This window comes from Somniosus microcephalus, chromosome 16, assembly GCF_052327205.1.
Source record: "Somniosus microcephalus isolate GS21.2 chromosome 16, FLI_Smic_1.0, whole genome shotgun sequence".
In the NCBI taxonomy this organism is placed as follows: domain Eukaryota; kingdom Metazoa; phylum Chordata; class Chondrichthyes; order Squaliformes; family Somniosidae; genus Somniosus; species Somniosus microcephalus.
Genome location: NC_141002.1, coordinates 17,721,024 through 17,745,880, shown reverse-complemented (window position 1 = coordinate 17,745,880; position 24,857 = coordinate 17,721,024). Strand labels below are relative to the sequence as shown.

At 45.2% G+C, this 24,857-nt stretch overlaps 1 protein-coding gene across 1 annotated transcript in view; it reads right to left on the bottom strand.

The window, feature by feature from the left end:
- The window catches only part of LOC147105995 (V-type proton ATPase 116 kDa subunit a 4-like), a 111,459-nt gene that overhangs the window by 72,876 nt on the left and 13,726 nt on the right, over positions 1-24,857 (bottom strand). Inside the window, exons 3-6 of the mRNA XM_086008620.1 lie at positions 18,153-18,250; positions 11,384-11,509; positions 9,900-9,997; positions 5,511-5,637 (exon numbers count right to left, since the gene is read on the bottom strand). Of these exons, the coding sequence (XP_085864746.1) occupies positions 5,511-5,637; positions 9,900-9,997; positions 11,384-11,509; positions 18,153-18,250 (449 nt within the window). The remainder of the gene's footprint in view (positions 1-5,510; positions 5,638-9,899; positions 9,998-11,383; positions 11,510-18,152; positions 18,251-24,857) is intronic.

Genomic DNA, 24,857 nt, shown 5'->3' with positions numbered 1-24,857 from the left:
GAAGTCGAAGATTGGACGACATATGTCGAACGCATAGAAGTATACTGCAAGGCGAATGAAGTGCCAGATGACAAGAAAGCGCTGGTATTGTTGAATTCAATGGGTGCAAAAACGTATGGCTTACTACGAAACCTAGTAACCCCAGAGAAGCCAGTAGAAAAGGATTTTGAAAACATAGTGCCAATCCTACAGGACCACTTAAACCCCACACCGCTGCTGATAGCAGAAAGATTTAAGTTTCACAAAAGGAACCAGCATAAAGATGAAAGTAATGCTGAGTATTTAACGGAACTGCGCAAGCTATTGAAACACTGCCAGTTTGGAACGGGACTAGCAGATACTTTAAGGGACAAGTTTGTGTGTGGGCTTCAAAGTGAAGGAACCCAGAAACGGCTTCTATCAGAAAAGGATCTTACGCTGGACAAGGCTTTCAGCATTGCAGTATCACATGAAGCAGCAGCACGGGGCGCTGCAGAGATACAACGGAGACCGCAAGAATATGGCACAAATGAAATGTCATACAGAACAGTGAAGTGCTATCGCTGCGGCAGAACAACACAGGACCATAATGATTGCTGGTTCAAGGACAAAGTGTGCAGACAGTGTGGAAAAGTAGGACACATAGCAAGAGTCTGCAGGTCGGGAAAGAAAACCAGCAGCAAGAAATCTCCACAGGAGAAGTACAAGAAGGTACATAAGGTGACGGAGAGTAGTTCAGACGAACAGAAAACTGATACAGACTCCGGAAGCAAGGAGCTGGGTTGTCTGAAACTACATAATGTGATCAAAACAGAGGATCACCAAACTATTTGGGTCACGCTCAAGATAGCAGGAGTCCAAGTGAAAATGGAATTCGACACAGGATCAGCCCTAACAGTCATAAACCGAAGGGACTACAAGCGGCTATTCTCACATATGCCCTTGAGAGATACAAAGATTGTCTTGAAGACGTACACGGGGCAAAAAGTCTACTCCAAAGGAAAAATAAGGGTGAACGTTATATAAAGCGGCAAGGAAACACCAAAAATGGACCTATATGTATTGCCAGATGGAGGACCACCACTACTAGGACGTGAATGGATCCGGAAGATACAGCTAGATTGGCATTCCATACAAGCACTGACTGTAGATGCCAAAAAGGATGACGACGTCACACCTGGACGACTGTCAAAAATGCTAACTGACACACAAGAAGTGTTCCAGGAGGGACTCAGAACACTAAAAGGCATAACAGCGACGATCAAAATAGAGGAAAATGCAAGCCCAAAGATTTTTAAGGCCAGACCGGTACCTTATGCGATCCGCCCAGCTGTCGAAGCAGAGCTGGAAGGTTTGGAACGTTCAGGAGTACTGTCCAAAGTGGACTGGAGCGAGTGGGCTACACCCATCGTTCCTGTAATGAAGAGGTCGTTGAGTAATACGCCTGGGGAACCAAAGAAGGTTCGCATCTGTGGGGATTTTCAGGTGACAGCGAACCCAGTCCTTCACACTGTACAATATCCGCTTCCGAGGATTGAAGATATTTTCGCCTCGCTATCTGGAGGGAAACGCTTCACTAAGATTGATCTGGCCCAGGCGTACCTGCAAATGGAGGTAGAAGAAGCCTCGAAACAGTACCTCACGATCAACACTCATAAAGGTCTCTACCAATACAACCGGCTGGTGTTCGGGGTAGCATCAGCTCCGGCTATTTGGCAAAGGGCAATGGAACAAGTCCTGCAAGGGATTCCAGGGACCCAGTGTTATTTGGACGACATCCTGGTCACGGGCAAAAATGACAGTGATCACCTCGCCAACCTGGAGCAGGTGCTCGCTAGATTGAAGGAATATGGGCTCCGAGCTAATCGCCACAAATGCGAGTTTTTCCAGAAGCAGATCTCGTATTGTGGCCATGTTATTGATAAAGAGGGGTTACATAAGTCCCATGAAAAGATTGAGGCAGTAGTCAAGGCTCCAGCACCGGAAAATGTGTCACAACTGAGGTCGTTCCTTGGGCTGGTGAACTACTACCATAAGTTCTTGCCGAATTTGTCTACCGTACTACACCACTGAACACCCTACTGCAAACGGGGGTACCATGGAAGTGGAGTGACGAATGTAAACGAGCTTTCCAGAAGAGCAAAGCATTGATCACATCAAAAGAGGTGATGGCTCATTTCAACCCAGCACTACCAATTCGGTTGGCGTGTGATGCATCACCCTATGGCATTGGAGCGGTGCTGTTGCACAAATTCCCGGACGGCTCGGAGAGGCCAGTAACCTTTGCGTCTCGGTCACTAACCTCAGCCGAGCGTAACTACGCCCAGATTGACAGGGAGGCCCTCAGCCTAGTGTGGGGAGTGAAAAAGTTCAATCATTATCTGCACGGGCAGAAGTTCACCTTGCTGACTGACCACCAACCACTTGTCTCCATCTTTAATCCAAAGAAGGGCGTTCCGGTGATGACTGCGCAACGGCTACAAAGATGGTCCCTTTTTCTAGGGGTGCACCAATATGAAATCGAGTATAAGGGCACGAAACAGCATGGAAATGCTGCTGGGCTATCACGCCTGCCACTGCCTACTGCAGAGGAAGCACCAGCAGTGGATCCTGTCGAAATATTTTATTCGACTATAATTGAATGCTTGCCAGTAACTAACGCTGGTATAGAGAAGGAGACCCGAAATGACCCGACACTGTCTCGGGTATATGATTTGACGGTGAAGGGATGGCCAGCATATGGCGACTCACTGTTGCCAGCATTCTCATCCAGAAGAGAACAGCTGTCAGTATGCCAGGGGACCTTGATGTGTGGATCCCGAGTGGTAATTCCACCCAAGTTAAGGGAGAGAGTGCTCAATGAGCTTCACGAAGGTCATCTGGGAGGGGTGAAAATGAAAAGCCTTGCTAGGGCTTATGTGTGGTGGCCGGGGATCGATCAGCAAATCGAGGACCTGACAAAGAGCTGCTCAGGATGCCAGAAGGTCCAAAATGCACCACCACATGCCCCTCTACACCCATGGGAGTGGCCCTCATCTCCATGGCAACGGGTGCATATTGATTTTGCTGGTCCATTCATGGACTCAATGTTTTTAATAGCCGTGGATGCGCACTCAAAATGGCCTGAGGTGATCAAAATGTCCTCCACCACCACGGAGAAAACTATTGCAGTCCTACGGACCATTTTTGTCAGGAACGGCTTGCCAGAGCAGATTTGCTCTGATAACGGACCACAGTTTGTGTCCGAAGAGTTTCGAAGATTTATGAAAAGGAATGGGGTAAGGCATTACACATCCGCCCCGTATCATCCAGCCACAAATGGATTGGCTGAGAGGTTCGTACAAACCTTTAAAAAAGCAGTAAAGGCCATGTGCGATGACGACATTCCACTGCAGCTTAAGGTGGCCAATTTCCTGTCAGCCTACAGAAATGCGACACATGCAGTCACCAACCAGGCCCCGGCTATGATGTTCTTTAACCGAAGGTTGAGATCTCGTCTGGATTTGCTCAGACCAAATGTACGAAGAGATGTTGAGAGTAAGCAATTCCAGCACATCAATGAGAAGCCGACAAGGAGCTTCAATGTAGGGCAACCAGTCTTGGCCCGCGACTACCGAACAGAGAAATGGCAACCAGGAACGATATGCACACGGCAGGGGCCACTAATGTGCACAGTGGATGTTGGGGAGAACATTGTGAGACGCCATGCTGACCAGATCCTAGAGTCACAGGAACGAGTCAACCCCATGTCTCGGCCATACGTACCTGGTGAGGAACCCGACGTGCAGGTCGCATCTACCTCAGAAACAATAGCATTGGAAGCTGATGAATCAACTGACGACAGGATGCTACAATCGCCTCCGCACCAAGAGCGAGGCACTCGGGAAAGGCGTTATCCAGAAAGAATCAGGAAGCCTCCCCAAAGACTGAATTTATAAATAGACTATTTTCAGCTAATGTTGCATGTTAAAAGTGTTAATTGTAATTAGTTTGATATTTAATTGTTAAATGAATGTTATGGTACTGTTAATCTAAAAGGGGAGGAATTGTAATGTATGTACCTTTAAGGGAGAGAACTACTTTTTACAGCTCCTGTATACTGTAGTACCGGCAGTGACCACACCTGTATGTAAACCCTGAGTAGTGATCTGTACAATTAGTTCTAGAGTAACCCTCATTCAGTAAACACCTGTTGAATCGTTCCCTGCAGTCTTGTTGTCTAATTATTGAAGGACACAACATCAAGATACACGGATCTAACAAACCCTACAACCCTCCAAGATATCTCCTCCAAATCTGGCTTCTTGTGCCTCCCCCACTTCCTTTGCCCCACCATTGGCAGCCATGCCTTCAGCTGCACGGGACGGGAGGACGGACGAAGTTACATTTATGTAGCGCCTTTCACAACTTCATGATGTCCCAAAGCACTTTACAACGAATTAAGTATTTTTTCGTCACTTTTGTAATGTTGGAAACGAGTTAAGCTATTTGCGCACAGCAAGCTCCCACAACAGCAATGAGATAATGGCCCAGAAATTCGGGTCTCCACGGGCGAGTACGCATGGGGTACTCACCCGTAAGCCCAATGGAAGTGCCGGTTTTGTGCATGCACTGCGCATGCGCGGGAAACCGGCACTTCCGTTCCCCTGAAAGAAAGGGTTCAGAGGTGGAACGCGTGCGCCGGAGAGGCAGCGCGTGCGCATCGAACTTACGTTTTTTTGCAGGTTTTTCCGGGAGGGGAAGTCTCCAGGAGTTACACTTGTAAAAAGCAGGCGCAAGGCCTGCTTTTTACAAGGTAAGTGGTGAATTAATTAAAATTAAAACATTTTTTCCACAGGTTTATTATTTTTAAATACTTTAAAAGAAAGGTAAGTTTATTTTTAGCCCAGTTAGAAAGTGTAATTAATTTTTTCAAAAATTTAAATTATTGTTTAAAATAGTTATTTCATGTAATTTATAGTTATTTTAAAAATGTGATTAAAAAAAATTTTTTTTTGAAGATTTAGTGATGTTTTGGGGCTTATAGTATTTATAGTTCCTGTCAAACTTATGAATGAAGCATTCCCTGCTACCATTGGCTCTCCATGGCCCTCATGATCCCAGGGGACGCTTCGAACTAACTGCGCCCCTGGGATACGCAAGCACTGCGCACCGGCAGTTGGAGCAGGCCCAGGATCGGAATCCCACGCGGGCCCACAGCTCAACGGCTGGCGCGCTAGGTAAGTGCAGGTCGGGGGTTGCACCCGTGGGAAGCCCCCGACCCGAATTTCTGGGCCATTGAGCAGATAATCTAGCGATGTTGGTTGAGGGATAAATATTGGCCAGGACATTGCAAATTATTGTTGAACAGCGTTGAAGAAACAAATACACAATGAAGGGAAGAGCAATTTTCTGATGAAGAATCTGCAACCAAATGGTTAATCTCTCTTCAGATTTCTAACACAAAGTTTTTTCTATCAATCGCTACATTAGAATTGCTATTAAAAGATTGTGCCAGTTCCCATTCTTCAGTTAATTTAAGAATTACTTACAGTGCTTGGATCTTCCAAGGGAACTTCCATCTCGGACTGCTTCAGGTAGACATTCCCTCTGCAAGCTCTCCAGAGCAGGCGCTCGAAGGCAGCCATTCTCTCCCTCCGGATCACACCAGCTATAAACCTGAAACATCCAGTAACAAAAAATTACCTATCAACATCTTGGGGAAATCTTTAAATTATGGCGTGGGATCGTACTTTTAGACATGTACAACATGTTAACTTTGCTCCTGTTCAGTTATTGGAGTTACAGGGCTATGGTAAGGCATAATGTACGTTCAGAGGCGCCACAGCAGGGAGTTAGGAGCATGTGGAGAAAGACAGAGAGAGAGAGAGAGAGAGAGAGAGAGAGACAGATAGACAGACAGACAGAGGAGGCAGTGTGAGAGAGGGACAGAGGGAAAGAAAGAGAGAGAGGCAGAGAGAAAGAGAGAGCGAGAGAGAAAGAAAGGGAGAAAGAGAAAGAAAAAGAGAAAAAGAGAGAAAGAGAAAGAGAAAGAGAGAAAGAGAAAGAGGGGCAGAGAGAGAGACAGGGAGAAAAAGAGAGAGGGGGACAGAGAGAGAAGGGCAGAGAGCGAGAGAGAGAGAGAGAAGGAGAGAGAGAGAAGGACAGAGAGAGAGAGAGAGAAGGGCAGAGAGAGAGAGAGAGAGAGAGAGAGAGAGAGGGGGAAGGAGAGAGAGAGAGAAGGGCGGAGGGAGAGAGAGAGAGAGAGAGAGAGAGAGAAGGGCAGAGAGGGAGAGAGAGAGAAAGAGAGAGAGAGAGAGAGGGGCAGAGAGAGAGAGAGAGAGAGAGAGAGGGGCAGAGAGAGAGAGAGAGAGAGAGAGAGGAGTCAGAAAGACAATCCCCCAATGCTGCTTCTGTGAAGGGGCACCGAGCAGGTCACCCCTCCCCCACCTGCCACAGGCAAACCAATTCAGAAGTAAACTGGGAGATTACATGTGATTAAATTTCACTCTATATGAATACAAACCATACTTAATCTTACTGGATTTAATTTCTTATTAAATTAGCAGACAGCAGGCAGTGTACTGAATTCTTACAAGTTTTGTTGACAAATACGATCAATTTTAAACATCCTTTGCTCTACACTGTTCTTCTGTTAATCACCTGGGTGTCAAACAGGCATGGAAACCCATCACCCAAGTCTCCAACACAAGCTCGACAGAGATCTACATGGGTAGAGTTTCTGTTTGCCCAATAAGGAGAGCTGAGCATGCTCTCTCCCTGTAGAGACACTCCCCACTCACTCAAGTCCAGAGAGCTTAGGTTAAGAACATAAGAAATAAGAGCAGGAGTAGGCCATACAGCCCCTCGAGTCTGCTCCGCCATTCAATAAGATCATGGCTGATCACTGACCTCAATGCCACTTTCCCGCTCGATCTCCATACCCCTTGATTCCCCTAGAGTCCAAAAATCTATCAATCTTAGCCTTGAATATACTCAACGACACTGCCGCAGAGGGCTGTGAATGCTGAGAATTCCAAAGATTCACAACCCTCCGAGTGAAGAAATTCCTCCTCATCTCAGTCTTAAATGGCCGACCCGTTATCCTGAGACTATGCCCCCTAGTTCTAGACACTCCAGCCAGGGGAAACAACCTCTCAGCATCGACCCTGTCAATCCCCTTCAGAATCTTGTATGTTTCAATGAGATCACCTCTCATTTTTCTTAGCTTCAGAGAGTATCGGCCCAATCTACACAATCTCTCATCACAGGACAGCCCTCTCATCCCAGGAATCAATCTAGTGAACCTTCGTTGCACCACCTCCAAGACAAGTATATCCTTCCTTAGATAAGGAGACCAGAACTGTGCACAGTACTCCAGGTGTGGTCTCACCAAGGCCCTGTACAATTGTAGCAAGACTTCCTTACTCTTATACTCCAACCCCCTTGCAATAAAGGCCAACATGCCATTTGCCTTCCTTATTGCTTGCTGTACCTGCATGCTAGCTTTCTGTGTTTCTTGCACGAGGACACCCAAATCTCTCTGAATACCAACATTTAAAAGTTTATCACCATTTTAAAATATTCTGTTTTTCTATTCTTCCTACCAAAGTGAATAATCTCACATTTCCCTACATCATACTCCATCTGCCACCTTACTGCCCACTCACTTAGTCTACCTATAACCCTTTGCAGGTTCTTTGTGTTCTCCTCACAGCTTACTGTCCCACCTAGCTTTGTATCGTTAGCAAACTTGGATACATTGCATCTAGGTCATTAATATAGATTGTAAATAGCCGAGGCCCCAGCACTAATCCTTGCGGCACCCCACTAGTTACAGCCTGCCAACCTGAAAAAGGCCCATTTATCACACTCTCTGTTTTCTGTCCATTAACCAATCTTCTATCCATGCGATTATATTATCCTCAACACCATGAGCTCTTATCTTGTGCAATAACCTTTTATGTGGCACCTTGTCGAATGCCTTTTGGAAATCCAAATATACTACATCCACTGGTTCCCCTTTATCTACCCTGCTAGTTACATCCTCAAAACACTATGATAAATGTGTCAAACACGATTTCCCTTTCATAAAACCATGTTGACTCTGCCTAATCATGTTATGATTTTCTAAGTGTCCTGATGCCACTTCCTTAACAATGGATTCCAGCATTTTCCCGATAACTGATGTCAGGCTAACTGGCCTGTAGTTCCCAGTTTTCTCTCTTCCCCCCTTTCTTGAATAGCAGGGTTACATTTGATACCTTCCAATCCGCTGGGACCATTCTAGAATCTAGGGAACTTTGTAAGATCAATGCCAATTCTATTTTTCCCTTTTTATCAATTTTTTGTTCATCCTTTGCTGGTTTCAGCAACTCTCCCAATCCGCAGGCTTACTACTATTCTTTGCAACATTATAAGCTTCTTCTTTCAATCTAATGCTATCCTTAACTTCTTAATTAGCTATGGATGGATCACTTTCACCGTGGAGTTTTTGTTTCTCAATGGAATGTATTTTTGTTGAGAATTATGAAATATTTCTTTAAATGCTAGCCACTGCTTATCTACCGCCATACCTTTTAATCTATTTTTCCAATCTACCTTAGCCAACTCACCCCTCATACCTATGTAATTGGCTTTATTTAAATTAAAGACTCTAGTTTCAGACTTAGGCAAGTCACTCTCAAACTTAAAGTGAAATTCTATCATATTATGATTACTCTGCCCCAGAGGATCCTTTACTATGAGGTTGCTAACTACCCCTGTCTCATTACACAATACAGGATCTAAAATAGCCTGTTCCCTGGTTGGTTCCATGACGTATTGTTCAAGGAAACAGTCTCGAATGCATTCCATGAACTCGTCCTCCAGACTACCTTTGTCAATTTGATTTGTCCAGTCTATATGAAGATTAAAGTCCCCCACGATTATCACATTACCTTTGTTACAAGCTCCTACTATTTCTTGATTAATATTCTGTCCAACGGTATAGCTACTGTTGGGGGCCTATATACTACTCCCACGAGTGTTTTCTGCCCCTTGTTATTTCTTATCTCCTCCCATTCTGATTCTACTTGCTGATCTTCTGAGCCGAGATCCTTTCTCTCTACTGTCCTTATGTCATCCTTTATTATCAGGGCTACCCCACTTCCTTTTCCATTCTGCCTGTCTTTTTAAAATGTCAAGTACCCTGGAACATTTAGTTCCCAACCTTGGTCACCTTGCAACCACATCTCTGTAATGGCTATTAGATCAAACCCATTTATCTCTATTTGTGCCACTAGTTTTTCTATCTTGTTACGAATGCTTGATGCATTCAGATAAAGAGACTTTAATTTAAATGTTTTACCATTATTCCCTGCTTTGACCTTTCTCTCTGTCCCTTCCTGTCACACACTGCTCATTTTTACCCAAATCGCTACACTGCTCTATTACCTTGACCTTTCTCTTTAGATTTCTAAATTTCCCCTCACCTTTCCTTTTGTTTTTTTAAATGCTGTTCTTTAATAGTTATGAAAATATCAGAGGTGGGTAAAAAGGGCTGTTTGATTAACAGTCAAGAATCATCCGATTGGGTAACAAAGAGCCTGTTCGTTTTCAATTGGCCATGGGAAGGTGGTGCGCTGTGAGGAGTGACATGCCGGGCGACCAATGGCGGAGGCGTGGGGGTGGGGCATTTGGAGGCAGGTCATGTGATGAGACGTCCAGAGTTGGCAGCCCTACCAATGCTCTGCGGGCTTCTCGCTGGATGAACTCCAGCAGTGACAGGTTCCACATGGCCAAAAACAATATTTATTTTTCAATGTGGTAATTTTAAAGTACATATAGTAGTCTATTGCCTGGACACAAAGGCCAGAACACCTTGGAATCGGCTGAAGTATGCAGAGCTAACCAAAACTGCAGCCGGCAGCTGTGCCAGGTCATTGTTGGACTTCACTTACCCCAGCCTGCCAGGAGCAATCACCGCAGACGCAGTCTGCAGTTCCAGTAGGTGTATTGTGTCTTCGCTGAAGAAATCGTCAGTTAAATTCGCTTCAGTCTGCAAAGAAGAAATTCTGTTCACATCTGCGGCAGAACAATCTAATGCAACTTGAAACAATGCTCGGGATGGGGGGGCGGGCGTGTGGTTTTCTGCCGAACCACTAAAATTGAGTGATTGGTGGCTGGGGAATCTTGTGCTTTTCTCTGTGCCGCTGTTTAATGCCAGGACATCCCGCTTAAGACAGGGCAGTAGAGAGGTCTGTGTATGGGAAGGCCTTTTTGTTCAGATGTCTCTCTGGGAGCTGTAGCTTTTTGTGGGTCTATGATTATGTCATCGCAAGCACTTTTGGCAATGTAACTGGAACATGGATGGTGTTCTGCTGCTTACAGAAGCGCTAAATTTCTGTTCACTGTGCCCGCATAGTGCAACCATAAAAAAATACAATAAAATGGGCACAATTTTCCCTTCGCTCCTGTCGGGGAGCTCGATAAGGAGGGAGATTGTCCCCCAAATAACCGATGAGCTGTGCAAATTTTTCACAGAGTTGATCACAACCTAAAGTTTGACACTCCCCTTTCAAGAGGTGGTATCAATTCACACAGCAGCAACTGAGAGCAGATTGTTTTTTAGATTTGTTCTTGGAACATGGGTGACATTAGCAAGACAACAACAACAACTTGCAATTATATAGCACCTTCAATGTAGGAAAACGTCCCAAGGCACTTCACAGATACGCAATCGTACAAACTTTAACACTGAGCCAATGAAGAAGATATTAGGGTGGGTGCCCAAAAGCTTGGTCAAAGAATTAGGTTTTAAGAAGGGTCTTCAAGGAGGAGAGATAGGTGGAGAGGAGTGGAGTGGAGAGAAGGATAGGGTGCTCCAGTCCCTGTGTTCTTGAGTTTATTAATTTTTAAATATTCATTGTGGTGGTATGGACATCATTGGCAAGGCTGGCATTTATTGCCCTTCCCTGGTTGCCCTTGAGAAGGCGATGGTGGGTATTCTTCTTGAACCACTGGAGTCCATGGGGTGAAGGTACGCCTACAATGCTGTTGGGTAGGAGTTTGACCCAGCGACAATGAAGGTACGGTGATATATGTCCAAGTCAGGGTGCTGTGTGATTTGGAGGGGAACTTGGAGCAGCTGATGGTGCTCCCATACACCTGCAGCTCTTGTCCTTCTAGTTGGTGGGGGTCGCAGCTTTGGTAGGTGCTGCAAGAAAGTCTTGGCAACTTGATGCAGTGCATCCTGTAGACAGTACACACTGCAGCCACGGTGCGCCGGTGGTGGATATTTTAACAAGAGATTTTTTCCTGTCTTTTTGATTGTTTTCCCAGACTCGGGAGAAGAATTCCTCCGTGAAATCGTAAAATTATACAATTATAATCCAGCATTCCAGTGCTATTTGTATCTCAGGGTACTATTGGTGCTTAAGGTTACCTCAAAGAAGTCCTGTGTTTTTTTCAGCAGGTGTTTGAGCTCAGTGAGTTCCAGAAAGTTCTGTTTGAGAGTCTGCTGGTTCTGATTCACCTCACTCAGATCATGCTCTAGCTTTTCCAGAACTACCTGTGAAAGGATACAACAATGCATGAAGAGTGAGTCTTTCAGTTAACTCTCACCTAACTACTCAATCACCCATCACAGCAATGCATGGAGAGGGTAATTGAGAGCACGAATGCCATTCCACAAAAACGTAAATCATAGCCTCACAGATATTTCAATGCAAGAGGCCCGTACTGCCTGTACCAGTTCTAGTCCCTGGTTGAAGCTACTGACTCCAACCTTGCCCCTGCTCTTTCCCTGTACCATTTAATGTTTTTCGTCTTCAGATAATTTGCCTTTAAAAAACAGTGGAGAGAAGGGATGCAAAGATGATGACCTTGAGGTGTGTTTGCTGCGAGATGTTCACAATTGAGAAAGGCAGATATAAGAGAGGGGTGAAGAGATGTGGAAACTGTCTGTTAATCAGCAAGCTTAAAGACAGAGTTACAGCATTAGAGTGAAGCAGAAGGCAGCGGAACGTATGGAGGCAGACAGAAGTGAGGAGATGTTTGAGGGCGAGTGGATAGTACTAGGTTCAGTAAGGGAGTTATCTGAGCCAAGTGATACAGACAGACCTTTTGACCTGGACCTGGATATTGGAATACAGAGTAGAATTTCTAAATTTGCCGATGACACCAAACTTGGGGGTGTGGCAAACAGTGAGGATGATACCAATCGACTGCAACAGGACATAGAAAGGCTAGCAGAATGGGCAGACAAGTGGCAGATGGAATTTAATACAGAGAAGTGTGAAGTGATGCATTTTGGCAGAAGGGACAGGGAGAGGCAATATACACTTAATGGCACAGTTTTAAAGAGTGTGCAGGGACAGAGGGACTTGGGAGTTAATGTGCATTGGTCCCTGAAGGTGGCAGGACATATTGAGAGAGTGGTTAGCAAAGCATATGGGATCTTGGGCTTCATAAATAGAGGTATTGAGTACAAATGTAGAGAAGTTATGCCGAATCTTTATAAAGCGCTGGTTAGGCCACAACTGGAGTATTGCATCCAGTTCTGGTCACCACACTTTAGGAAGGATGTGAAGGCCCTTGAGAGGGTGCAGGGGAGATTTACCAGAATGGTTCTGGGGATCTTAGCTACAAGGACAGGTTGGAGAAGCTGGATTTGTTTTCATTAGAGCAAAGGAGGTTGAGGGGTGATTCGATAGAGGTGTACAAGATTATGACGGGGAAAGGCTGTTCCCACTAGTTGATGGTACAAGGACTAGGGGACACACATTTAAGGTTTTGGGCAAGAGATACAAGGGTATGTGAGGAAAAACTTTTTTATGCAGCGAGTGGTGAGGACCTGGAACTTGCTGCCGAAGGAAGTGGTGGAAGCAGACACACTCAATGTTTTCAAGGGGAGACTGGATAGGCACTTGAGGGAAATAAACTTGCAGGGCTACGGGGATAGAGCAGGGGAATGGGACTGACTGGATTGTTCTACAGAGAGATGGCACAGACTCGATGGGCCAAATGGCCTCCTTCTGTACCATTATGACTCTATGACTCTAGTATCAGACCTTGAGAGGGACGTTCAGGGATTGGAGATGGAGAACAGTACAATCAGGAACAGCATTGTCATGACAAAGGAATAATTGCTGAAAGAAGCCAAGGTACTGGAGATGCTTGTTTATAAAACAAGCAAGAAATATCAGAAACTCTGTGAAGTTACCCAAGAGATTGCACTAGCGAAGAGATACCAGGCACTGTCCAACACTGCAGAAGGATACAAAGTCCCAGAAGTAAAGAGTACAGCCTGGACAAAGACACACTTTGCAGGTCACGGAGAGATTGTAGTCATAGATGATTCTTTGCTCAGATAAGTGGATAGCCAGGTGTGTCGTAAAGACAATACATTTCCCTACATTGCATCAGTGACTGCACATCAGAAATACTTCATTGGCTGTAAAGCACTTTGGGATGTCCCAAGGTCATGAAAGATGCTATATAAATGCAAGACCTTTCCTATACAGTATCATGAACTGCCTGCATACTGAGGAAAGGTCAGATGGATACTGAAGGGACAGGTAGTGACTCAATAGTAATGAAAGGAGAAGAAAGGCAGACTTGCATTTATGTAGCACCTTTCATGACCTCAGGTCGTCCCAAAGCGCTTTACACCCAATGAAGTACTATTTTCTTTGAAGTGCAGTCACTGTTGTAATGTAGGAAACGTGGCAGCCAATTTACACATAGCAACGTCCCATAGACAGCAATGAGATAATGACCAGATAATCTGTTTTAGTAATGTTTGTTGAGGGATGAATATTGGCCACAACAGCGGGGAGAACTCTCCTGCTCTTTTTTGAAATAGTGCCATTGGATCTTTTACATCCACCTGTGAGGGCCTTGGTTTAACATCTCCTCCAAAATGTCCACGTAGGGATAAATGTCACAAGGAGAAACATGGAGGCCTTAAAAGCCACAGATGACAGAATTGGCTCAAAATTCAAAGATAAAAGACGCACAGTAATGTTTTCATGTACATTCAGTGTGTTTGGGGAAAGAAAGGAGTTCACCTTAAGAATTTGAAAGATAAATGAGTAGCTGGCAGCGAGGTATGAGAAAAACAGTGTTATCTTCATAAATAACTGGGAATCTTTCCAGAATAGGAACTAGTGCAGGAGAGACGGGCTACACCTAAACTAAGTCAGGACAAAGAGACTTGGGAAGAATATTGAGGCAGCAATAGAAAATGATTCAAACTAGACAGGTTGGGGGGGGGGGGGGGGGGTACAGGATTCCAAACAAGGCAGATTGCAGGGGAGAAGGTTGTCAACAGGTAGGTATGGACACAGATACCCAGCAAGAGACACATGAATGAGAAACCAGGAATAGGCAGGCATGGGGGAATGTAATCAACAAAGCCAACAGGATGTTGAACTACATAACCAAGACAGTAGAATACAAGTCAGAGGAGGTAAGCATCAAATGCTATAGAGCTCCTTAAATATTGCATTCAGTTCTGGTCACCAAGAATCAATGGATACGTTCAGAGAAGAAACAGGAGGCTGATTCCTAATGTCAGGAGTCGGAGTTATGAGAAAAGACTGGAGAGACTTGGGTTTGTCAGCCACAAAGACAGGCAAGTGAGAGCTGATCTTATTGAGGTGTGTAAGATAGTTAGGGATATAAAAAAAGTTAACCCAGAACATTACTTTAAATTAAACTGTGAGAATAGAACTAAGGGGACAAAGATTCAAAGTAAAGAAGGGTACTTTTAGGACAGGTATCAGTAATTTCTTCGTACAGAGAGTGATCAAGGCGTAGAATAAATTTGCAAATAGAATAGTGGAGGCAAAAACCCTGGAACAATTGGAAACTATAATTGAGGGGATGTTAGGATATCTCTGGATGAGTGAATCAACTGTGCTCAATGGTCAATGTGGGGTATAATATACCCCCAATAGAGAGAAACTTGATGGGGGAGAAATTTGGTCAGCAAGCGACTATGGGCATGAAATGGGTGGCCCGACTTCTATGAGATCTGGAAGAGGTCACCTGAGGATCACCCAAAAATTGGTCCTTGGGCTTCATTACCTTGAAACTGCCGAGCTGTTAGGGTACAAGAGATAAGAATTTTTCCTGAGGACTTTTGGTTCCCTGTTTTTCCTACATGCTTCCAGCAGATGTTTCCATGGAGAACCTTGCCACATAAATTTTCATCAGTCTCAATTAAAAGATTTTGGAAGCTACTAAGATTTTGGGCTCTATTTTTGGCACAATCTAAATATTGTATAAGTCAAGTATTGTACAACTAATTACTTGCTCGATGTCTTCCACTTCTGTGAAATTATCTCATTTGTAAATAAATTCAACTAATTGTTTCAGTTTGAATGATATGGATATAGAACGTTATAAAAAGGATAGCGAGGCACTGGAAAGGCTGCAAGAAAGGTTTACAAGGATGATATAGAAATGCAAGGTTATACCTCAGGAAAGGATGAACAAGCTGGGTCTCTTTTCTCTTTTAAAAAAAAAAGGCTGAGGAGTGACCCAAGAGGTCTTCAAAATTCTGAAAGATTTTGATAGAGTAGATACAGAGAGAGCATTTCCACTTGTGGGGAAGAGCAAAACTATAGGACATCAATAAAAGATAGTCACCAAGAAATCAAATATGGAATTCAAAAGAAACTTCTTTACCCAGAGAGTGGCGAGAATGTGGAACTCGCTACCACAAGGAGTGGTTGAGGTGAATAATGGCCCAGAAATTTGGGTCGGAGGCTTCCCGCGGGTGCAAGCCCCCGACCTGCACTTACCTTGCGCGCCGGCCGTTGAGCTGTGGGCCCACGTGGGATTCCGATCCTGGGCCTGCTCCAACTGCCGGCGCACAGTGCTTGCGTATCCCAGGGACGCAGTTAGTTCGATGCGTCCCCTGGGATCACGTGGGCCATGGAGAGCCAATGGTAGCAGGGAATCTGTATTCATAGATTTGACAGGAAGACCTGTCAAATCTATGAATACAATTCAGCCCCAAAACATCACTAAAACTTCAAATAATTTTTTTTTAAATCACATTTTTAAAATAACTATAAATTACATAAAATAACTATTTTAAACAATAATTTCAATTTTTGAAAAAATTAATTACAGTTTCTAACGGGGCTAAAAATAAACTTACCTTTCTTTAAAGTATTTAAAAATAATAAACCTGTGGAAAAAATGTTTTAATTTTACTTAATTCACCACTTCCATTGTTAAACGCAGGCCTTGTGACTGCTTTTAACAAGCGCAGCTCCTGGAGACTTACCCTCCCGGAGAAACCTGGAAAAAAACGGAAGTTCCAGGCGTACGCGCTGCCTCTCCGGCGCACACGTTCGACCTGTGATCCCCTTCCTTTAAGGGAACGGAAGTTCCGGTTTCCTGCGCATGCACAGTGCATGCACGAAACCAGCACTTTCGTTGGGCCTACGTGTGAGTACCCAGCGCGTACTCACCCGTGGAGACCTGAAGTTCTGGCCCAATACAAGATGCATTTAAGGGGAAGCTAGATAAGCAAATGAGGGAGAATGGAATAGAGGGTTATGCTGATAGAGTTGGAGGAGGTTTGAGTGGAGCATAAACGCTGGCATGGATTGGTTGGGCCGAATGGCCTGTTTCTGTGCTGTATATCCCATAATGTAATCCTATGTAACGTGATGGGCAACCCACATAGTTTCTAGTGAAGAATACCATGGTAAAATGGTAATTGTTAGTCCTAAAGCATCTCTTTGATGGCATGCATGATGGCAAGCTTCAGTTCATAGGATCAAGGGTAAGTTTATGAAACTGCCTCTTTACTGAGAACACAGGTTAAGAGTGTTGGGAGAGGAGTTTAAATTGTAACAGAGATGTCTTTACGCAAAACATAAACCCACCTTCTCTTTTCTCAAATCAGCTGTAGACTTCTGAGATATTGTGTGTTTACGTGCAATGAACTTTGCCCTGCGACAGATGCAGCAAGTGCTGACACTCGCCAGACTGGTAATTGAGCTGGGTCTTTAGAGTGGGCCGCTCCTAGAACTGAACTTGATTAAAACTCCAGCTGACAATGCTCCTTTAAATGGAACACTCTTGTTAATACAAACATATGAAAATGACAGACGGGAATAAAACCTACTGCTCCATCCAGCCTGTTTCACACACAGTTGTGGACACAACACATACACTCCCCACCCGGAGTCATGCAATCTCCTGGGAGAAGTGAAAAGCCAGATTAAAAACCCAGGCTAATTGGGGAGGTTGGGGGGGGGGGGGGGGGGGGGGGAAGGGTGGCGGAAACTGGAAAATTCCTCTCCAACCCCTTTAGGCGATCAAAACTAGTCCAGATGATCACACCAGTCCCTGTAATGTAAATCAGGGCCAAAGACTTGGAATTGCAACACACCATCATCAGAAGTGGCAAAGGTTCAAAACAGAAGATCATATTAGGCTCATCAAGGTTCACAGAAATCACAGAAACCCCACAGTGCAGATAGAGGCCATTTCGGCCCATCGAGCCTGCACCGACACATATCCCACCCGATCCCCGTAGCCCCTACACCAACACATATCCCACCCTATCCCCGTAACCCCACGTATTTAATCCCCCTAACACTAAGGGTCAATTTATCATAGCCAATCAACCTAACTCGCACATCTTTGGACTGTGGGAGGAAACCGGAGCACCCGGAGGAAACCCATGCAAACACGGGGAGAATGTGCAAACTCCACACACAGTCGCCCGAGGCCGGATTCGAACCCGGGTCCCTGGCGCTGTGAGGCAACAGTGCTAACCACTATGCCACCGTGCTGTTAAGGTTAAGGTGCATCGATGTTCAAGAATGAAGCACAACTGTCTCCCAGTGTTAGCACGCAGACAGATGCAGGGTAACACTCCCTCGGTGCATGTTAACCGTGCCCCATCTCCTGAGAAGACCATGCCCACAGTTTCCTTCAGCTTCTTCACTCCCCGTAACAGCCATCCTGCACCATACTCCGAGTGAGACTGCGGTTACACCCTACACTCGGCAGTTAGATGCTGCGGGACCTAGATTGTGACAACCCTAACTTGTTTTACATATAACCCTGAGAGAGGACTTTATTTCACCATTTTAGATTTGAATCCAGGAGTGACTGTATCCCTTGGGTCTAGCGTGCATTAATATTCTGGAGTCTGCAACCCACAAGATTTCCCTCCTTACCTCCAGGTCAATCATATCTTTTGGAAGAGGAGCCTGTGGATTCTCTCCATCATCTTGGACAACAATCGCATCCCTTTCCATTTCAGTCTCCAGAAATCCTACAATTCCAAGCCAACAGGTAGAAAATAAAGAACAAGAGGTAACACTTTGCCTCAAGTAGTCACTGATGCTATGTGCTCACAATCAAAGCTTCTGCAGCAAATCTTAATCCAAACAATACCTATATCAATGGGCACAATCATCAGGAATTTTAGATTCCTCACTTCAGTGAGTCGAGTTTATATGTAGCCATTGCTGGATTGCAAAGCACACATTTCTTTCTTCGATGTTCAGTCAACATCTTGTTCTGGGGGTGGTGGGGCGGGGTGAGGGGGAACTACATCTTTCTAGTCCAAGAATAAAATAAAAAATAGTCCGCATGGGTTTCTAAAAGGAAGGTCATGTTTAGCCAACCTTACTGAAGGCTTTGAAGAAATAACAGAAAGAGTAGACAAGGGCAATATAGTGGATGTAGTATACATGGACTTTCAGAAAGCCTTCAATAATGTGCCACAGAAGAGACTCATGACAGAGTGTGGATCAGGGGCCAGGTAGCAGAATGGATTGAAAGGTAGCTACAAAGCAGAAAACAGAGCGTAGGAGTTAAGGGTAGTTTCTCGGTCTGACAGAAAGTGGGAAGTGATGTCCCACAGGGATCCGTACTGGGGCCACTGTTGTTCGCCATGTACATAAATAATTTGGATTCAGAAATTGCAGGTATGGTGTCAAAATTTGCAGATGATGCCAAATTGGGCGTATTGCTAATGTGGGGGACATCTTCAAAATACAGGAAGAGAAAACAGGCTTGCAGAGTTCGCAGATGAATGGCAAACTAAATTCAATATAGAGATGCGTGAGGTGGTTCATTTTGGTAGGCAGGATAAAGAGGCCACTTATTCCTTGGAAGATAAGAAACTAAATTGGGTAGAGGAGTAGAGAGATCTGGAAATACAGTTTCATAACTCACTAAAAGAAGCAACATAAGGCCATAAAGAGTTCAAACAAAGTATTGCGATTCATTTCTGGAGGAATAGAATAGAAAAGCAGGGAGATAGTGCTAAATGTATATAGGGCCTTCGTTAGACCACACTTGGAGTATTGTGTGCAGTTCTGGTCTCCATACTGCATAAAGGATATTGAAGCACTGGAGAAAGTGCAGAAAAAATGTACAAGGATGTTACCAGCATTGTCAAAGTCATAACGACACAGAAGGAGGCCATTTTGCCCATCGAGTCTGTGCCGGCTCTCTGTGGAGCAATCTAGTCAGTCCCATTCCCCCGCTCTATCCCCGTAGCCCTTCAAATTTATTTCCCTCAAATGCCTATCCAGTCTCCCCTTGAAAACATCGAGTGACTCCGCTTCCACTTCCATCGGCAGCAAATTCCAGGTCACCACCACTCGCTGTGTAAAAAAGTTTTTCCTCATATCCCCCCTGTATCTCTTGCCCAAAACCTTAACTCTGTGTCCCCTAGTCCTTGTACCATCAACTAGTCTAGCCTATCCAAACCCGTCATAATCTTATACACCTCTATAAAATCACCCCTCAACCTCCTTTGCTCTAATGAAAACAAATCCAGCTTCTCCAGCCTGTCCTTGTAGCTAAGATCCCCCATCCCCTGAACTATTCTGGTAAATCTCCCCTGCACCCTCTCAAGGGCCTTCACATCCTTCCTAAAGTGTGGTGACTAGAACTGGATGCAATACTCCAGTTGTGGTCTAACCAGTGCTTTATAAAGGTTCAGCATAACTTCTCTACTTTTGTACTCAATACCTCTATTTATGAAGCCCAAGATCCCATATGCTAACCACTCAGACCTGCGAGGGAATGAGGCGGCTGAGCGGCGGCAGTTTAAAAAGTGGCTCCGAGACCAGTTAGGCCTCAGAGCAGCAGCGGCAGGCGGGCAGACCTGCGAGGGAAGGAGGCGGCTGAGCGGCGGCAGTTTAAAAAGCGGCTCCGAGACCAGGTAGGCCTCGGAGCAGCGGCGGCAGGCGGGCGGACCTGCGAGGGAATGAGGCGGCTGAGCGGCAGCAGTTTAAAAAGCGGATCCGAGGCCAGGTAGACGGACCTGCGAGGGAACGAGGCGGCTGAGCGGCGGCAGTTTAAAAAGCGGCTGAGAGACCAGGTAAGCCTCAGAGCAGCGGGGGCAGGTGGGCGGACCTGCGAGGGAACGAGGCGGCTGAGCGGCGGCAGTTTAAAAAGCGGCTCCAAGACCAGGTAGGCTTACTAATCTGCAGTCTCCGAACTCAGAGGGAGGGAGAGAAGTAAAAAGTAATCGAAGTGTGACGTCACCAGAAAGCAGGTAAGTGATTGGTTGGTGAGTATTTCTCTCTTTTTAAACTTTAACTCTGTGGTTTATAGTTGCTAAGGTCTCTCTGGTGTAGCGGGGACTGTTGGTAAACCATTTAACTGTAGTGTAATTGGTGGGATTGATTTGATTTAATTTAATTTCAATTAATTAAAGGGTAAGTCATGGCAGGACAGCCCGGCCACGTGGTATGCGCCTCCTGCGCTATGTGGGGACTCAGGGACACTTCCTGCGTCCCTGACAACTACGTGTGCAGGAAGTGTATCCAGCTGCAGCTACTGACAGACCGCATTGCGGCGCTGGAGCTGCGATTGGATGCATACTGGAGCGTTCGCGATGCTGAGGACATCGTGAATAGCACGTTTAGGGAGTTGGACACACCACAGGTAGAGGTTGGACAGGCAGAAAGGGAAGGGGTGACCAACAGGCAGAGTACTAGGCGCAGGCAGATAGTGCTGGGGTCCCCCTGTGGACATCCCCCTCTCAAACAGATACACCACTTTGAGTACTTTTGGGGGGGATGGCTTATCAGACGAAAGCAGCAGCAGCCAACTTCCTGGCACCAGGGGTGGCTCTGCTGCACAGGACGGGAGGAAAAAGAGGGGTAGAGCTATAGTAACAGGGGATTCTATTGTAAGGGGAATAGATAGGCGTTTCTGCGGCCGCAAACGAGACTCCAGGATGGTGTGTTGCCTCCCTGGCGCAAGGGTCAAGGATGTCTCAGAGCGGCTGCAGAACATCTTGGAAGGGGAGGGTGAAAAGCCAGTTGTCGTGGTGCATATAGGTACTAACGATATAGGTAAAAAACCAGGATGAGGTCCCAAAAGCTGAATATAAGGAGTTAGGAGGTAAATTAAAAAATAGGACCTCAAAGGTAGTAATCTCAGGATTGCTACCAGTGCCACATGCTAGTCAGAGTAGAAACAGAAGGATATTTCAGATGAATACGTGGCTAGAGGAATGGTGCGACGGGGAGGGATTCAAGTTCCTGGGACATTGGAACCGGTTCAGCGGCAGGTGGGACCAGTTCAAACCGGACGGTTTGCACCTGGGCAGGGCTGGAACCGATATCCTAGGGGGAGTGTTTGCTCGTGCTCTGGGGGAGGGTTTAAACTAAAATGGCAGGGGGTTGGGAACCTGAGCAGGGAGACAGAGGAAGGGAAACAAGGATAAAAGCAAAAGATAGGAAGGAGAAAAACAAAAGTGGCAGTCAGAGAAATCAACGGTTTAAATCAAACGTGGCCACAGTAAATAATAATTCTAATAGGTCTAAGAGCATTAAAAAAACAAGCCTGAAGGCTTTGTGTCTTAATGCCAGGAGCATTCGTAATAAGGTGGATGAATTGGCTGCGCAAATAGAGGTAAACGAATATGATTTGGTTGGGATTACAGAAACGTGGCTCAAGGATGGCCAAGACTGGGAACTCCACATCCAGGGGTATTCGATATTCAGGAAAGATAGGTTAAAAGGAAAGGGAGGTGGGGTAGCATTACTGGTTAAAGAAGGGATTAACACAATTGTAAGGAAGGATATTAGCTCTGATGATGTGGAATCTGTATGGGTAGAATTGAGAAATACCAAGGGGCAGAAAACGTTACTGAGAGTGGTATATAGACCTCCAAACAGTAAGGCGGAGGTTGGGGATGGCATTAAAAGGTCAAATTAAAGAAGCGTGCAATAAGGGCACAGCAGTCATCATGGGTGACTTTAATCTACATATAGATTGGGCTAACCAAATTAGTAACAATACTGTGGAGGAGGAATTCCTGGAGTGTTTACGGGATGGTTTCCTGGACCAATATGTCGAGGAACCAACCAGAGATCAGGTCATCTTAGGCTGGGTATTATGTAACGAGAAAGGATTAATTAGCAATCTTGTTGTACGAGGCCCCTTGGGTCGGAGCGATCATAATATGACCGAATTCTTCATTAAGATGGAGAATGAAGTAGTTGACTCAGAGACTAGGGTCCTAAATTTAAATAAAGGAAACTACGATGGTCTGAGGCACGAGTTGGGTAGGATTGATTGGGGAATGTCACTCAAAGGGTTGACAGTGGATAGGCAATGGCAAACATTCAAAGACCGCATGGATGAACTACAGAATTTGTTCATCCCAGTTTGGCATAAAAATAAAACAAAAAAGGTGACGCAACCGTGGCTAACAAGGGAAATTAGGGATAGCATAAGATCCAAGGAGAGGACATATAAATTGGCCAGAAAAGGAATAATCCTGAGGATTGGGAGCAGTTTAGGATTCAACAAAGGAGGACAAAGGGATTAATTAAGAAGGGGAAAATAGAATATGAGAGTAAGCTTGCAGGGAACATAAAAACTGACTGTAAAAGCTTTTATAGATATGTGAAGAGAAAAAGATTGGTAAAGTCAAGTGTAGGTCCCTTGCAGTCAGAATCAGGGGAATTTATAATGGGGAACAAAGAAATGGCCGACCAACTAAATACATATTTTGGTTCTGTCTTCACAAAGGAGGACACAAATAAACTCCCAGAGATGCCGGGGAACATAGGGTCTGATAAAAGGGTGGAACTGAAAGAAATCAGTATTTGTAGGGAAATGGTATTAGGGAAATTGATGGGATTGAAGGCCAATAAATCCCCAGGGCCTGATAATCTACATCCTAGGGTACTTAAGGAAGTGGCCCTAGAAATAGTAGATGCATTGCTGGTCATCTTCCAACATTCGATGCAATCTGGAACAGTACCCATGGATTGGAGGGTAGCTAATGTTACCCCACTATTCAAAAAAGGTGGTAGAGAGAAAACGGGGAAGTACAGACCGGTAAGCCTAACATCAGTAGTGGGGGAAATGCTAGAGTCCATTATAAAAGGTGTAATAGCAGAGCACTTGGAAAACAGTGACAGGATCGGACAAAGTCAACATGGATTCACAAAAGGTAAATCTTGCTTGACTAATCTACTGGAATTTTTTGAGGATGTAACTGGTAAAATAGATAAGGGAGAACCAGTGGATGTGGTGTATCTGGACTTTCAGAAGGCCTTCGATAAGGTCCCGCATAAGAGATTAGCATGTAAAGTTAAGGCACATAGGATTGGGGGCAAGGTATTGACTTGGATAGAGAACTGGTTGGCAGACAGAAAGCAAAGAGTTGGAATAAACGGGTCTTTTTCCAAGTGGCAGGCAGTGGCTAATGGGGAACCGCAGGGATCGGTCCTTGGACCCCAGCTATTCACAATATATATTAATGATCTAGACAAGGGAACTAGATGTAATATCTCCAAATTTGCAGACGACACAAAGCTGGGTGGGCGTGTGTGCTGTGAGGAGGATGTTGAGAAACTCCAGGATGATTTGGATATGTTGGGTGATTGGGCAGAAACATGGCAGATGCAATATAACGTGGATAAATGTGAGGTTATCCACTTTGGTGGCAAAAACAGGAAGGCAGATTATTATCTAAATGGCAATAGATTGGGAGAAGGGGAAGTGCAACGAGACCTGGGTGTCCTTGTGCACCAGTCGCTGAAGGTAAGCATGCAGGTGCAGCAGGCGGTTAAGAAGGCAAATGGTATGTTGGCCTTCATAGCGAGAGGGTTTGAGTACAGGAACAAGGATGTCTTGCTGCAGTTGTACAGGGCCTTGGTGAGACCACATCTTGAGTATTGTGTGCAGTTTTGGTCGCCTTATCTGAGGAAGGATGTTCTTGCCATGGAAGGAGTTCAGCGAAGATTCACCAGGCTGATACCTGGGATGGCAGGAATGACGTATGAGGAGATATTGGGTCGATTGGCCTTGTACTCGCTGGAGTTTAGAAGAATGAGAGGTGATCTCATTGAAATTTATAAAATTCTGACAGGACTGGACAGACTAGATGCAGGAAGGATGTTCCCGATGGTCGGGGTGTACAGAACCATGGGACACAGTCTAAGGATAAAGGGTAGGCCATTTAGGACAGAAATGAGGAAGAATTTCTTCACCCAGAGAGTGGTGAACCTGTGGAACTCTCTACCACAGAAGGCGGTGGAGGCCAGTTCATTAAATATATTCAAGAAGGAGTTGGATATATTTCTTAAGGCTAAAGGAATCAAGGGGTATGGGGAGAAAGCAGGGACCGGGTACTGAATTTGGATGATCAGCCATGATCGCATTGCATGGTGGAGCAGGCTCGAGGGGCCGAATGGCCTACTCCTGCTCCTAACTTCTATGTTTCTATGTTTCACTCTCTCAATATGTCCCACCACCTTCAGGGACCTATGCACATTAACTCCCAGGTCCCCCTGTCCCTGCACACTCTTTAAAACTGTGCCATTAAGTGTATATTGCCTCTCCCTGTTCCTTCTGCCAAAATGCATCACCTCACACTTCTCTGTATTAAATTCCAT